We start from the raw sequence: 17,299 nt of genomic DNA on the forward strand, positions 1-17,299 counted from the left end.
GCGCCCTTCTAGGAGATCCAGTGTGTGATCCCCTGGCATCAGCCGACACGGAGGGTCCACTACCCGACGAGAAGGGGCGCGGGTGGGGGGGGCATCAGCAGGGGCGGCGGCAGCAGGGGCGGCGGCAGCAGGGGCGTCGGCAGCAGGGGCGGCGGCAGCAGGGGCGGCGGCAGCAGGGGCGTCAGCAGCAGGGGCGTCGGCAGCAGGGGCGGCAGCAGAAGGATGACCGAAGTAGGCACCCCGAAGGTCTGCCCTTTCCTCTATGGGTAGATCTACAGCTCGGGGCAGGGGGCCAGACATGGAAGGCCACTCATTGGGATCAAAGTTGATGAGGGCTTCCCCGGCTGCCTCGAGGAACTGTAAGTGGCTCATCCTCCGTAGATCGGGACCGTAGTACCCACAGTAGAGTACGTAGGCATTTTGGAGGGCCAACTGCAGAATGTATTTCAGGAGCTTTTGGGTCCATCTCCTGGTTCTCCTGGCGAAGGGATAATATTGGATGAGTTGATCAAAGAGATCAACTCCTCCCATGTGCCTATTGTAGTGCCCAATGACGGTAGGGCGCTCTACATGAAACTGCTCATACACAACTCGGCCCTTGCGACGCGTCTTCTTCCGCTGCACGATCTCCTTTCTTTGGACAGGTTCATGGCTCGTCGTAATCATGGGGACGAGTCGGACACCCTTCCAACAGATTGACGAAGACAGCTCCCTTCCGCCGCCACTGTGTCTCTCCTCTTGCCAGATGTTGCTGATGGCTAGCGTACCTCTTGAGGGAATTCGGGGCCCCACGCACCAACCGAAGGGTACCACTGACGTGAACACCTGCATCATACAGTTCCTGGGCCAGGGATACCGAGTTATAATAATTATCCATAAACAGGTGGTATCCCTGGTTACGGAAACGATCCAGCAAGCCCGAAAACAGTTTCACGCATCGTGGAGAAGACCCCGGAATACACCGAAAAGTCCACGACGTAGCCAGTGTTGGCCTCGGTAATAAAAAAAAATTTCACGCCATATTTCTTCGGCTTCTTGGGGTTATACACTTTGATGCTTAGACGTCCTTTGTAAGGCATCATCCCCTCATCTAAAGAAAGGTTCTTTCCAGGAATCACGAGAGTTTTACAGCGTTCACGAATATATTCCAACACTGGGCGCACTAAAATGAGGCGATCAAGAGTTATTCCGGGGTATGGCCCTTCGGATTGAAGGCATTGAAATATCTGTCCAACGCCAGGAAAGTATCACGGGGCATAATGCCGGGCACATTGGGCGTACTTAAAAGAAAATTACGCCTCCAATACATCCTGACGTCGGCAGCAGGAATCAATCCAAAAAAAACGTGGAGCCCCAAAAAATGCGCCATGTCAGGGAGGTTGCAGCCTCGCCAGTGATATGATAATGTCGTGCGTGCGTAGTTCATCACGGCAATACCTGGCGTAGTCCGCCGTCTCTTGCTACAGGTACTCCAGCAATTCCCGCGTAAGGAAAAGCTGAACAAAACCCAGAGCAGTCAGGGGAACAGGTACGGTGAGCCCAGGATTTGCCGTAAATGGATGCATGGTAGGTGGTGTGGGGTCCTCTGTCCACCATCGTCGCTCTCGGACGACCCTAGGCTAGCACTGACTATTACCGACCATTCTACGTGCCCCTGCGCGCTGCTGCGCGGGCACGAGCGCGGGCACAATTTCCCACACGAACCCCCCTCACTGGCCCATCTCCCTCACTCAAGCCTTCGCTTTCTGTATCCCCATCATCATCGCCAACAAAACTTGATCCTAAATCATCGTCCTCCCCCTCCTCAGATTCCCCCTCATAAGCACTATAACTACTAAATTCTAGTTCACTTTCGGGATGTGACCCTCGAACGGACATTGGGGGCAAATAATCCTCGTCATCACTATGATCGGGAGTAATGTCCTCGTCACTGGATGACCAACCGCCATCAAAATGAGGACTTGCCAAATCCTCTCGATCGAGCTCCGATAAATAATCGTCAATGTCCCTTGGTTTGAGCCCTCCCAAATTCCTACGAATGCCCCTAAGGACGGCACGATGCTTCCTTGGGGTTACTAACGGCAAATGAGACACATTCGAAGCACTTTCATCGACACGTGGTCGCACAGAACGGCGTTGAGGAGCGAGGTCAGGTTGGGTGCTGGGTCCTTCGACAGCATCCAAGTCCAAAACTCTTCTAACACGATCCCTTCCGATGGGTAAAACGCGCCTTTCGCGTGTCATACGACGGTCAGACATCTCTATGAACGTTCTGTACCAACACAAATGTTCAAAGTCTCGCACAAGCTCAGTCAAACACGATTGCGGCAAAAGATCGCTGACGGATGATGCTACGATGATGCTGGCTGGAGCGAGAAGGAAGGATTCCGCGCATGCGCACTTGGGTCACGCTTTGAAACAAAATAACACCTCGATCCGTGAACTCCCAACATCCCCCAAGGCGCGTGATTCAAAAGTTTTCGGCTGGTAGGCCTACAAGTATTTTTCCGCGAATTTAAAAAAAAACTTTTTTGAGTCGACGTATGGTACGTCCAATCGGCATACGGGAGACATTTTGACTCGACGTTTAATACGTCCAATCGGCGTAAGAGGGTTAACTTACTTTTTTTTTTTTTTATTAAAATAAGCTTCATTCACTTTTTTAAAAAATTAAAAAGAAACTTTTGATATCAATCTTTGTTCAGCTACATGAGGTAGTGAAAAGGGGAATTCTTACCAATAGGATAAAAATCAAGGAAAGCATGGGTGTCCAGATTTCTTTACAAGAAAAATAAACTTCACATTACTCTATATGTAAAGTAAAATCTATTTCTTGCTACAGCTCTTCATATGGTGTACTCCCTACAATTTGGCAACAAAGCATAGTATGAGCAATATACTGAAAAGTCTGTGAAATATCCCTTGTGTTCTCTTTTCTATGTCTGCTCAAGTTTAAATTCTGTTGCTCTAATGTTGCTCAATTTAGTTTTCTTCTCAACTGAATATATCTTTGCATCCTTTCACCATGTAAATCTGAAGCAAGATGCTATTCTGTCTTAGCAACACTAAGGCAAGAAACAACAAATTAAGTAGAAATTCAGGTCCAAAGGGCAATGTATCTAATGACTTGTGGGAGATACTCCTGCAGTAAAGTTTAGTACTTTGGCAGTCTACTGTACTTGCACCACCAAAAAGTTCTTGAGTGCTAGGGATGGTAAGCCAATGTTCCTCCTTGGAAGTTCATGTTGTTTTTTTTTACCTTCTTGGCTCCAGGGTCCTAGGGGATGTAGGGTCAATGTCCCCTTTGGGGGAACTTTTTCCTGGAACCCTTGCTCAAGGTCTAGGGATGTAGCAATGTCCCTGACTTCATGAACCCTTGCTCAGGGTCTAGGGATGTAGCAATGTCCCTGACTTCATGAACCCTTGCTCAGGGTCTAGGGATGTAGCAATGAACCAGACACTCGTGAACTCTTGCTCCAAATATTTAATTTTTTTTTTCTTTTATTATTAAAATAAGCTTCATTCACTTTTAAAACAATTAAAAACAAATGTTTGATATCAAATTCTCAGAGCCAGGACAAGATGGTGTGCTAAAGTACTTTCTCCTTCTCATGGCTGCCAGTGCAAATGAACAGTCACTGAGACCTAGTCGTACGATGTCGAGTCCACTGCATGTAGTACCATAAAACTCACTGGAGAGTAACAGTGTGTCATGATCATCACCTTCAAAGTCCCAGAGGTAGAGAATCAAGGAACTTTCGAATCTTTTGTCAGGGACTGGTGGGTTCTGAATCTTGGCCAAGCAAAATAAGAAACTCTCAGCTCTCTTATCAAGGACTGACAGGTTCTGAGTCTTGGCCAAGAACTTGGAAATAAACAAAAAGGAGAGGTATCCCAACTGTGCACTGTGCAAGTGCCAAACTAGATAAGCCAGACCAAGCTTTTCTACTCTCTTTGTTAATCCTAAGGCTAGCAGTAAGACAAGTGAGTGTGAAGTCCTTATCTGAAGGCTCCTTCTGGGTCTCATACAGCACCTAAGTGGCACTACAGAGTACAATTCACATTCAACTCTAGAAGTTTGAGTAATGGGATGGAACGACAGCACAAAGCTCCTCAAAACCATGGACACCCGAGTAGTAGTTCTTTACCACAGAAACAGAAATGAGCTTGTCTCAATGTGGGTAGACAAACCCCACAATCTGTAGTAGAAAGATTCCAAGTGAAGGGGAACCCCTCTGATGACAGCAACAGAAGATGCCTCACTTTGTCCAGTTGACATCTGCTATGAACTTGGAGGCAGCACCTGACACCTCTCACACAGGTGTTGTTGCATAGTCTACAGCTATGAAGTGCAGTTCCAGGGACTGGTATGATACTTCAGCAAATGTGGCTGCAGAAGCAGGTTCTGCCACTTAGCTCTCTTGGCACCTTAACAAGAACTTTCAGTTCAAGATACCACTCTGCTTGTGGAGGGACTCCAAGGCATTCTCCTCAGCCTGCAGAGGTTCTGAGAGAGAGGGACCATCCGGGACCAAAAGATCCCTCAAGGCATGCGTTACTGTCTCTTCCAAATCTCGTATAAACCTGGGGAAGGAAGATGAGAGCCCAAGGTTTTGCTGTCTGAACAGAGTTAACATTGACCCTACTGCCCCTCTGCTCCTATACTCGGTCACAACAAAGTAAAAAGACATAAGATGGGAAGAACAAGAATATGCACCATCTCTCATGTGCCTCAAATCCAAATGGTGAATTGTGCAGAGGAGGCGTAAGAGGAAAAAAGGCAACTTCTCCCTAAAGCAAGAGTGCTAAGATTGCACATGTTCTGGAGCGAACCCTCGACTTATGCAAAGCATTAGACTTTCCCTTCTTCCTCCTACTCGGAGACAGCAATTCCAGCGATGCAGAGGAGGATGAAAACAAGCTCAGAGACCACGACAAAGACAAGGAAGAATGGGAAGAACTGGATAAAACACATTTAATAAAATATTCAATCCCAAATCCAGCAGTTTCTTTAACCTTACTGATAGACTGAAGAGCAGTATTACATCTTCAATTATTTATATTGACTAAGTGGATATGGTTTTTTTTTTTATCAACAAGATGTTCTTTTTTAAGATAAAAGGGTTCACTGAAAAACTTACTATTTTCTTCAACACGCTCTGGGTCTGTAACAATGGAGTTTTTGATGGTACACTTCCTCTCTATGTTTGTTGTTATAAGGCTGTTTTCTAGTACACACCTGCAGAAAAATTTCCTTTATTATTTAACTACATTCTTGAAAATCATTAAATGATACTAAACCAAACGATATTCTAAAAAATTTTTATAATCATTAACTAAACCATACTACATATTCTAAAAGTGTTTTATAACCATTAACACAAAAAACAAAAGAATAATAAACACTACAACACTGATGTCAATATATATAGTAATTCAATAACAGTAATTTAATATATAGGTAAAAATAACATTTCAATGACACTTACCCCTGGGCAATGGTGACATAGTCACTTAGAACGCAATTAGTCAAGCGTACGAAAGAGTTTATTCGGCAATGATTTCCCACCACAGTGCTGCTGACGTTAGTCTTTTCGCATATGACAGATCCTGCTCCAATAAGAGTATCAGGACTAACCTGAAAAGTTGATTTACAGTAATGAACTTGGGGGGTGAAGAGACTAAGATTTAATTCTGTTGTCACTTGAGCTGGAGATATTTTCTTGTGGGACCGGGCTATTTTGGAATACATGTATAGTAGTAAGATGGATTTCAGCACCAATTCTTCAAAGACAAGAATTAAATTTAGTATAAACTACACATTACTGAACCAGACATTTGGAAATTAAAATGACCCTCATGTGATGTTATCAACCCTTGATGCTAACACTTTACAAGGAGAAGCATATCATGTAGCCAGTGGTACAGCCAAGTCACATCAAATTTTTATTCCATACAGCATATAAATATATCTATTAAGCTATTTATCCTCTTTGTAATAGAAAAATAATTACATATAGTAGAGTAATAAACAAGCATCTTTTCAGCCTTCTATAAAAATAGAACCCATACCTCAGATACAATAATGAACAGTCTTCTATAAAAAAAAAAGATACAGTAATGAAAAATCTTCTATAAAAAAAATTACCCATACAATGGATACAAAAATAAACATAATTCCATTTTTATGTCAAATTTCCCTTTGTCTAATAGGAATTCTCCCTAATCTTTCATTACTTACTAATCTACCTAAATTCCCATAAGGTTTCCATCTGTGCCCTTAAGTCAGGGGTTTCTGGACATTCCTTCTGGTTTGTCCGTCTACTTCCATATCTGCAGCTTTCCGGACTAACTGTTTCCATCTTCTCATTATTTCCCCACACCACCTCAATCTCCCAACTGTAAAATCCATTATCCCAAGCTAAGAGAAATGTTCTCCCCAAACCTTACCTAACCTTACCTGTCTTTAACAATATGGCTATCTTCCTACAAACATACTTGTTGATAGAAAATGGAACACCACACAAACAAGAGTACCAAATCTCTACTTATTCCAAATGACCAAAATTTAAATAAATACAGGCTTACAAAAAAAAAAAAAAATAGCTTTCACAAGATGTGAAATCTAAAGATCTGTAACATCTTAGTTTTCTAGACAAAGACTTCCTGCAAGTTCTTGAGACTAATGAGATGCAGAAGTGTACTATAATGCTATCGTATGGAATGGAATAAATGGATGGTCAACTAACGCATACAGATGACCAAGTCAGCTCTGCTAAGCTACATGTTTTGTTCACTCAATGATAATACATGAATGCTGATATGTATATAACCACCATCTCAAAAAACTTCCATAACCATCAATAAAAAAAAGTCAGGAAAATACTATGGCCAAAAAATCAAATTCTACTGTGAAAAACTATTGGTATTCATGTTCTTACAAGAACTGTTACTAACAGAACATAAAATAATCATTCTCCCACAAATTGTCACTTGTGTGAGTACAAAAAGAAGTTATCCTGGAGACAACAGCATTTATATATATATATATATATATATATATATATATATATATATATATCATATATATATAATATATATATATATATATATATATATATATATAAAAAATATTTTTAAATTCTTTTGGACCACTAAATTTGTCTTTTACAGGTATGATAAAAACCAGAATTTTTTTCTTTACGAAAATAGAATGGAGTGTAAAAAGAAATACTGAGACCAGTAACTTACCTGGGCTTTTTCATGTACATCTGCAGAAGGATGCCTTGTACTCCATGTAGAGTTAGGACAGACTTCACTGAACAGTGAATGCATCTGAAAATAATGCAAGTTACAAAATAATACTGGCACTGCATTTCAATTTTAATCTATTACTCATGTCTTTTAAAGGTATAAAATACACAGGAATACATAATATAACAAGCAAAGGATAAAAAGAATTATCCCTTTGAATGAACCACGCGCCATAAATAGTTTACTTACTTCAAATAAACAGCATAAACTAAAGTTCAGTGAACATAATAAAAAAAACATGATTATTTAAAGACTACAGTAAGGCAATTCTAATTCTACTACAAACTGCTGGAGCAGAACCTGTCAATTCAAAATCTGAAGAATGAATTTTCAATTTTAAAATAAATTTTCTAATACTGGCCGAACTAATATTTGCATATATCTTTCATGACCATTAACTGGTTTTGATTTGATTTCTATAGATTTTTGGCATTATGCCAAGCACTGGGGCAACTAAGGCAATTCAGCACTGAAACGGAACTTAACAGTAAAAGGTTTGAAAGGTGTTACAAGAGGAAAACCTCGCAGTTGCACTACGAAACAATTGTTAGGAGAGGGTGGACAGTAAGATGGAAGAAAGAGAAGATGAACGGAGGTACAGTAAAAAGAATGAAAGTAGTTGCAGCTAGAGGCCAAAGGGACGCTGCAAAGAACCTTAAGTAATGCCTACTTTGCACCGAATGAGGTGCACCGACGGCACTAACCCCTATGGAGGGACCATTAACTGGTCAACCCAGCTAATGGGGACGAAAGGTTCACACAAATATAGTTCTACAGGTTAGTATGAAACGATGGAAAAACTGCTAAATAGTTTGAAAAAAGGGGTAATTATTAAATTACTAATCTCAGTTTGCAAATACAGCCATGAATTATTAATACAATTAAGTAATTTTTACTATAAAAAGGGAAGAATACATTACAATTGGTGCATGTTTTGGAAGTGAACAAAAAATTTAGTTTTTAATAGTACCATAAAATACAAGGCCCCTGATTCTCAAAATATATATTCATAGCCATTTGCCATTTTTAATCTTATAAAAGTTAATTAAATATTTTCTTGTTATAATTTTCTAATTAGCCTTGGAAAGAATATTATACTTCCAACAGGAGCTAGAGGTAAAAATTATTTTAGTATGATTATACGGTATATATCTTACCTTGCGATTCAATTCCCAGTAACAATTCAGATTGTTTGCTCTGACACACAAGCCAGGATGATGATATATGTAGCAAACTCTGGAATCAACAGGTTTGGAACTGTGATGACGGGATAATACAACACTGCTGTTATACTTTGTTACTAAGTCATCATACTCTTCATTCTCAATAACATCATGAATGTCTGTAAGAAAAAACATAGCTTTCTGAAAACAAAATAAATTTTCATTATCACACTTATAAGTAGCTCTTTGTGCTACAGAATTGTACCGGATGCTTCAATCCCTCTTAAAAACAGAAGGAAAAAATTTAAAAATAATTTTATTTAAAATAAACTACATTTGCTTTATTACATATTACATCTCTAGTTTGTACCTTAACTTAGGTTAAGAAGGATGAAGCAGCTAAAAACCTTCCCTTGTATCTAGGTAGTGCTGTCAGTGCACTTTACATGATGTACTGTAGGCATTACCACCAAACTCCCTTCTTTAATGTCTTATGAACTGGATGGCAAAAATGTCCCACTACCTATACGGTACTTGGCTTTACGGCCTAAATTCCATGGTTCACAGAAGTTTCAAAACACATTTATTCAATCAAAGTTCACAGGATGTGTCTCTGTGTAAGGTATCAAAAGATATTGTAATATGGTATCCCTACTATCACGGCTCAAAGCTGGTTGATGTGCTGCTTGCCTAAGATTGGAGGCATTGCTATGCACCAGTCATTTGTTATCAAAGAAGACATTTCTGAATATGTAATAGGCATTAACTGGAAATTAGTACTATGCATTTTTTTAATGTAACAATAAATCTTTATATACTGACCTTACAGTGTAACCATGCATGAGTAAAAAATGATATTGTTAAGATACAATAAAGTTTGTTCATACTTACCTGGCAGATATATATATAGCTGTATTCTCTGAAGTCCGACAGAATTTCTAAAAACTTACGACACACGTAGTGGGAGTAGGGTGGTTAGTACCCATTCCCGCCGCTGGGAGGCGGGTATCAGGAACCATTCCCATTTTCTATCAGATTTCTATCTCCACTGTCTCCTGAGGGGAGGTGGGTGGGTACTTAAAATATATATATCTGCCAGGTAAGTATGAACAAACTTTATTGTATCTTAACAATATCATTTTGTTCATGAAACTTACCTGTCAGATATATATATAGCTGAATCCCACCTTTGGCGGTGGGAGAGACAGAAAAGGATTTAGGAAACATATATATGTAGATGATTGACATCTTGGTTCCTTACCTGTTAGCATAGCTGACTTCGTGATTACTGTCACCCAAGCCTGCATCTGCTTCACTAGAGTTACCAACAAGGTAGAGACCTGTGTAGTTGGTGCGCTCTAGATGATCTGCCAACGGGGACGAGACCACAATGTGACTAGACCATGACCATACTCAAGAGGACAACGAGGCAAAACCACCACCTAAGTTAGCCTAACCAAATACTCCCATATACCAAAGGCTAAAAGAAGGGAAGACCGCATCGGCGGCCGACCCTACAACCATAAACATTACGAACATTAAAAACTCACCTACCCTTTTCTATGGGAAAGGATGAGTGCTACCTCCTGCCCCCAGATAGTGTCTGCGGCGACGTATGGTCCAAGAGAGTAACAGTTCTCATATGTCGTTCTGACCTCCCGTAAATAGTGCGAGGCGAACACCGAGTTACTTCTCCAAAAAGTGGCACTTAAAATATCTTTGAGAGCCATATTTTTCTGAAAGGCTATAGAAGTCGAAATAGCCCTTACTTCATGAGCGTTAACTTTTAAAAACTTTAAAGCTTAAAGTCTATCTTGACAATAAGCGTGCGCCTCCTTAATGGTGTTCCTCAAAAGAATGCCAGTGCATTCTTAGACATGGGCATATTAGGCCTCTTAACCAAACACCATAAGTTCTCCGCAGAACCTCTACACTCCTTTGTCCTACGAAGATATTCTTTAAGAGCCTAACAGGACACAGGACTCTTTCTGGCTCTTGACCAATGATTTCTGCCATACCTTTGATTTCGAATGTCTTAGGCCAAGGGTTGGAAGGGTTCTCATTCTTAGCCAGGAATGACATACTCAAGAGCAGATTGCATTATGCCCTTTGAAGCCGACCGTGTTTACTAATCGCCTGTATCTCGCTAACCCTCTCGCGCCGGTCGCCAGAGCAGTTAGGAATACAGTCTTTCTTCGTCAAGTCTCGCAAAGAGGCAGAGTAAATAGGTTCGAAGCGGCTTGACGTTAAAAACTTGAGAACCACGTCCAGATTCACGAAGGCAACTTAGCCATCGGTACCTGGTGGTCTCAAAAGATTTCAGTAGATCATGTAGGTCTTTATTATTAGCAAGGTCAAGACCTCTATGTCAAAAAACTACAGACAAGGGACACTTCTGTAGCCTTTAATGGTTGACACTGCGAGCTTCAAATCTCGTCTGAGATAAAGAAGGAAGTCGGCGATCTGGCTCACAGATGTCGTGGTAGAGGAAACTCCTTTCTTCCTACACCAGCTCCTAAAAGCTGCCCACTTCGACTGGTAAACCGCGATTGACGAAGTTTTCGTCTTCTCGCAAAGGTGGCGATAGCTTTAGCCACAGGTTTCGAAAAACCTCTCGCTCTGGCCAACTTCTGGATAGTCTGAACGCAGTCAGACTCAGAGCGGAGAGGTTTTTGTGGTACCTCTCGAAGTGGGGCTGTTTGAGTAGATCTCTCCTTAACGGAAGAGATCTCGGAAAATCCACCAGGTAGGACATCACCTCTGTGAACCAGATCGCTGCAGGCCAAAAGGGGGCGATTAACGTCAACCTCGTCCCTCCGAAGCTGTGAACTTTCTCATCACTTCCCCCACCCCGAATCTTGAAGGGGGGAAATGCGTAGAGGTCTAGGCCCATCCAATCCCATAACAGGGCGTCCACTGCTACTGCCCCCGGATCGAGAACTGGGGAGCAGTAAAGAGGAAGTCTCGCCGTCCTTGCGGTTGCAAAAACGTCCACCAAGGGGCGTCCCCAAAGACTCCACAGCTCCTGGCATACGTCCTGATTGAGAGTCCACTCTGTCGGCAGCAACTGACCTTGTCGACTGAGGAGATCCGCCCGGACGTTCTCGACTCCGGCAATGAACCTTGTTAAGATCGTGATCTCTCTTGCCTTCGCCCAAATCAGAATTTCCTTCGCTAGCGCAACAGGGAGCGAGAGTGAGTTCCTCCTTGTTTCTTCAGTATGCCAGGGCTGTGGTATTTGTCGAGTTGACTTGAACTACTCGACGGGAGACTTTGTCCTGAAAGAACTGGAGCGCTAATTGAAACCGCTGCAGCTCCTTGAAGTTGAAGTGTCCAGGCTACTGTTCCCCTCTCCAGGTGCCTGACACTTCCTCCCCCCCTAGTGTTGCTCCCCACCCCGTGGATGACGCGTCGGAGAACAACACTAGGTCGGGGTTCTGAAGCTTGAGGGATATGCCCTCATGAGAGCTTTAACGGATTCGAGCCACATCTTAGATGGCTCTTACCTCTTCTGAGATGGTTAGGATCATATCGAAGTTGTCCTTCTCTGTCCAATTGTCCGACAGGAAGAACTGAAGAGGTCGGAGATGTAGCCTCCCCTCCCCAGGGAAACAAACTTCTCCAGCGAGGAAAATGGTCCCCAGCAGACTCATCCTATTCCATTCCCAACCCGAGCATGAATCCCTTCCCTAGAAAGGCTGACACTTTTCTCTATGCCTTGTTGCTGACATTCCTGGGACGGAAAAAAGCCGAAAAGCCACTGAATCCATCTGAATCCCCAGATACACGATGGACTGTGTTGGGGTCAGATGTGACTTTTCGAAGTCACCAGAAGTCCCAGGGACGCAGCTAAAGACAGAGTCGTTTTCAGGTCCTCCAGGCACCGGGTCTGCGAAGAAGCTCGGATGAGCCGTCGTCCAAGTAGAGCGAGATCCTGATGTTGGAGAGATGGAGCCACCTCGCCACATTCTTCATTAAGATGGTGAACACATATGGGGCCGTACTCAGACCGAAACAGAAAGCCCTGAACTGAAACACCTTTCCTTTCAGGACGAACCGAAGGTACTTCATAGACTGGGGGTGTATCGGGACGTGAAAGTATGCGTCCTGAAGATCGAGTGATACCATCCAATCCCCCGGATCTTAAGGCCCCCAGAACTGACTGAGGTGTCTCCATCTTGAACTTTTGCTTTTCTATAAAGAGGTTCAGACGACTTACGTCCAAGACTGGCCGCCACCCTCCCGATGTGTTTCGGAACAAGAAACAATCTGATGTAAAATCCTGGCGTAGCCAGGTCTAAGACCTGATCCCACTGCTCGTTTCTCGAGCATCTGCTCGAGCAGATCGAAAAGAATCCTTTGCTTTTCTTGAGGATACGACGGGGACAAGTCCCTGGGAGTGGAAGTCAGAGGGGGAGGCTTACGAACGGAATCTTGTACCCCTTCTCTATGATGTGAGAGACCAGGTGTCTGCCTCATCTTTCTCTCCAGGCTCCTCCAAACAACTGAAGCCTGGCTCCTACGGTGACTGAAGGCACGCATTCTCACTTCTTGCCCCTGGACTTAGCCGGGGCTCTACCTCTAGGAAGACCTCTTCCTCGGGATACAGATCTAGCTGAAGATCCTCCACGAAAGGGCTTCTGCTTCTTAAAAGACTGAAACTCCTGAAGACGTGGAAGGGACAGCAGGACGTCTCAGACGACTGCGTCAAAAGGTCTTGAGTAGCTTTCTCCTGCAGACTTACTGCCAGATCCTTCACCAAAGCCTGGGGGAAGAGATGACTCGAGAGAACGGCGCATACAAAAGTTCTGTCTTCTGTGCGGGAGAGACAGACTTAGCCGCAAAATTACAATACAGCGATCTCTTCTTCAACACGCCTGCTGAAAAATGAGATGCTAATTCCTCTGAGCCATCCCTGACGGCCTTGTCCATGCATGACAAAACACTGGACAGCTCCCCAAGCTGATCGAATCTGGCTTACGAGACTGGTTGTCTAGCACTCCGAGACACCAGTCTAAGAAGTTAATACTTCTAAGGATCTAAACAGACCCTTAACAAAGATGATCCATCTCTGACGTAGTCCACGACACCTTCGCTGAGGCTAACAGAGCTCTTCTTGAGGCATCTACAAAAAACCGCTGGCGAAATCTCCCTGTGACTGACGTCGGAACCTTCAAACCTAACTCCTCACCGGTTTAATACCACATCCCTGCCTTACCGCTAAGCCTAGACGGAGGCAGGGCGAAAAGTGGTGCTTCCTTTAGCTTTCTCCTAGTCTCCATCCAAGTGTTAACTTTCCGGAAAGCCCTCTTGGTAGACAAAGACGTTTTTCATCTTAACAAACCCTGGTGTCTTCTTAGCTTTCGACGACGAAAAACTGCGATGGAGGAGAAGGAAGGAGCAGAAGGAAGGAAGGTATCTCCAAAAGAATCACGGAGCAGCCGAGCCAAAACTTGATAGTCTGAAGAAGACGACGTCGAGGGTTGTTCTTCATCAACCTCCTCCGAAGAACAGCTCACTTCAATTCTTCCTTACCCGAGTTAGACTCCCGAAGAAAGAGGTAGAAGACCTTTCACTCCAAGTCTCCTATCAGACCGATGACGAGAAGAGGGTAACGTATCCTTAACAGAATCGTTAGCCGATACAGGAACAGCAATCACAACTTGAGTAGAACGCGAAGTAGAAGGAAAGACGTGTAGCGTCATCTAAAGACTAGGGAACAACGTCCGATCGAGAGCGAACTTCCGTACTCGCGTCCAAGACGCTCTTACGACGATGTCTATTAGCGTCCATCGGAGCGTCTAACCTAGCGTCCCTCCGAGCGTCCAACGAAGCGTACCAAATCAGTGCCAAACTGAGGTCCAACGAAGCGTCCAAAGAAGCGATGAGCGGAGCGTCCCTCCTAGCGTCCCTCGAAGCGACTCTACGAATCGTCCTGCGAGAGAAGAAGACAGGAATTGACACTTGACGAGCGTCCCGATGAACGTCAACACAAGCATGACGAAGCGGAAAGCGGTGCGTACCAAATTCCGTCCGTCAGAAACTAAAAGCATCTTCATCAGAAACGTCGATGTCGGAACGCCGAGCGTCCTCACGTCGAGAAGAGAGGGCAGAATGAAGAAACCTCTCTCTCCTGACGTTTACTTCCACTTCTAGACAAACGCTGGGGAGAACGAAGTCTAAACGACGAAATACCATGAAACGGGGACGAAAGACGAGCAGGCGGAGAAGACTGTCTTGATCTCTTGATCGGAAGTCTATCGTCCTTCTTACGGCCAGAAACCGTTTCCTTCTGCTTAAGTAAAAGCATCCAGTTGTCGCTGCATAGCAAGGATTATCTCCGTCTGCGAAGGATCTATACGAGGAGAAGAGCCATGCCTGCGAGAAGGTGAGGGGCGATGGGGACGCCTTCTTCCTTCTCCCAGGAACAGCCTTTGCTCTCAGAGCGACTGGGGCCGCTCAAAGACGTCATCATCGGAAGACGACCTAGCCTTCTTCTGGGGCGGAAAGGACACACTTTCCGGAGAAGAATGCCAATCCGACAAAGCATGACGTGAAGCGTCCTGATCTTGAAACGTCCTCTTCAAAGGTCGCGAATCCGAACGAGATTCCCCCCCCTTGCGCGGGGAGGACGCGTCGGAAGACGAGAAACAATCCTTTAGGACACGTGCTCGAGCACGCTCCTTAGCAGCCTGGGAAGTGTCAACAGGTACTGCTGAAGGGACGTCAGATCGGTGGGGGATCCCCGTAACCCTCCTTCGGCCTTCGACATGCCCTCTCCCTGAGTCCTGGGAGTCCGGCAGAGGTCCCAGCCTAGAGGCGCTATAGGGCCGATCTGACGCCCCCTCCACTTCACTAGGGGCACTATCATACACTTAGCACTTTCCCTGTTTTCAGGGCTAGAACCTTAGATTCCAGGAGATTTTCAGAATCTAAAATAAGCGAAAGGGCATTACCCTCCGCAGACACCACTTGAGGGCCCGAAAGGCAACACTACGGGGTTAGGAGTCACAAAATCTAAAGAAGGGTTAGAAGGGGTTACTTTACCCTGTCCTACTACCCGATTTACTCTGGAGGAAGACCTCCTGATCCTATCACGCTCTAATTTATTTACATAGGATTCATAAGTCTTCCATTGAGCATCATTCAAACTTTCACACTCCGTGCAGCGAAAATCATACCTACACACTTGCCCCCTACAACCCTTTATTACACACTGTGTGAGGATCAACCAAACAGCTTTTTGGATAACCTCCCACCTTGCATTCGTCTTTCATACACACTCTGGCACTAGCCGAACTAGAACCTGACATATTTAAGGAAAAAACCAAGCCAAAAATAACAAAAACAATCCAAAGTCACGTATGCCAAGCTATCGATCCAATAACAAAAAACCAAAAAGTCAAGAGGATACTCAAGCAAAGAAAGTTTTCCAAACTCCTGAGGCGGAGGTGCTGTAAACAGATGTTTACAACACCGGCGACAGAAGAAATCTGATAGAAAATGGGAATGGTTCCTGATACCCGCCTCCCAGCGGCGGGAATGGGTACTAACCACCCTACTCCCACTACGTGTGTCGTAAGTTTTTAGAAATTCTGTCGGACTTCAGAGAATACAGCTATATATATATCTGACAGGTAAGTTTCATGAACAAATTAAATTATCAAACATCTACATAACAAAGGCCAGAGGTAGAAGACTTGTTCCAGAATGTTAAATATATCCACTCACCTAACTTTCGGGTATTTCTCTCCTTGGTTGGAGGACTAATAAATTGGCTGGATATAAGATGGGGAATGATCTCATCTTTCAAAGAACCCATTTCTCCGCAAGGCGACCTGCAACATTGGAATTTTGTGACAGCTTGGTAATGAACAGTAGGCATATCTATCAATAATAATACAGCAGTATCTCTTAATAGACATCAAAATACTAGCACAAGATTGTCTTCTAAGTTGAAAAACTTTATTTTTTAAAATATTTAAAACAATGTTAATGAGTATGTATTAAAAATTGCTAAATAACCTGCAGGAAAGCCATCCTTACTCTTTACTCAAAATGTATTCAATAACCCATCTTTTCATAATATAAAGGTGGGAATCTGTCAAAGATGTTGACACATCAAGTGATTTTGCATTGCTTAAGACACGGCCAGACAAACTGAGAACCTCATCATAGTCTCCACCTGCCACAGCAAACATCAACCGACCAGTTTCTGATTCAGTACATATGACATCACTGCCTGCAGAATGAGATAACACAAATCATAATAAAATCAAGGCGGTAAATACCACTTAAGAAATCCCATGATACAGCAAAAACAAAAGTATCTCATTTAAACATACCCATGGTACAATAAAACAGTAAGTGTGAATCTTTCCATCCAAAACTGGAATATGTAATAAACTTTTATGCAGGGTAGCTAAGAATAATAAAAGTTCCATAGTAAAAATCACTTACTGTATATGCCTGCATTGTACACTGCAAAGAAAGGTGAGAGTAACTTACTTAAGGCAGGCTTTGATTTTGGCCCAGGTGGTGTAGCTTTCAAGAAATCTACCTGCTGACTAGCAGTTAACATTGTCAATGCAGCTCCACGAGCTCTGTGCTGATTTAAGATGGACTGAAGCTTTACATCACTAACCAAGTCACTTGTGATGATAACAACATCGTCGACATTATGCTGAAATCAAAGGCCAAAATTGGTGAAGAATATACATCTATTTACCCAGTCACTTTTAACTGAAAAATAATAACAGTACTTATCTACATTGACCTATACAAACTCAGCACCATAATGTTATACATATTTTGTTTTGCCT

The 17,299-nt window shown here is 43.4% G+C and overlaps 1 protein-coding gene across 3 annotated transcripts in view; it reads right to left on the bottom strand.

Annotated features, from left to right (window-relative positions):
- LOC135211199 (translation initiation factor eIF2B subunit gamma-like) overlaps nucleotides 1-17,299 on the bottom strand; it is a 38,190-nt gene that overhangs the window by 3,719 nt on the left and 17,172 nt on the right. For all 3 annotated transcript variants that reach the window (XM_064244421.1, XM_064244423.1, XM_064244422.1), the window contains exons 4-10: nucleotides 16,986-17,160; nucleotides 16,524-16,719; nucleotides 16,209-16,315; nucleotides 8,472-8,656; nucleotides 7,252-7,335; nucleotides 5,490-5,638; nucleotides 5,142-5,239 (exon numbers count right to left, since the gene is read on the bottom strand). In XM_064244421.1, the coding sequence (XP_064100491.1) occupies nucleotides 5,142-5,239; nucleotides 5,490-5,638; nucleotides 7,252-7,335; nucleotides 8,472-8,656; nucleotides 16,209-16,315; nucleotides 16,524-16,719; nucleotides 16,986-17,160 (994 nt within the window). The remainder of the gene's footprint in view (nucleotides 1-5,141; nucleotides 5,240-5,489; nucleotides 5,639-7,251; nucleotides 7,336-8,471; nucleotides 8,657-16,208; nucleotides 16,316-16,523; nucleotides 16,720-16,985; nucleotides 17,161-17,299) is intronic.

The sequence above is a fragment of the Macrobrachium nipponense genome, chromosome 4 (genome assembly GCF_015104395.2).
Source record: "Macrobrachium nipponense isolate FS-2020 chromosome 4, ASM1510439v2, whole genome shotgun sequence".
Taxonomy (NCBI): domain Eukaryota; kingdom Metazoa; phylum Arthropoda; class Malacostraca; order Decapoda; family Palaemonidae; genus Macrobrachium; species Macrobrachium nipponense.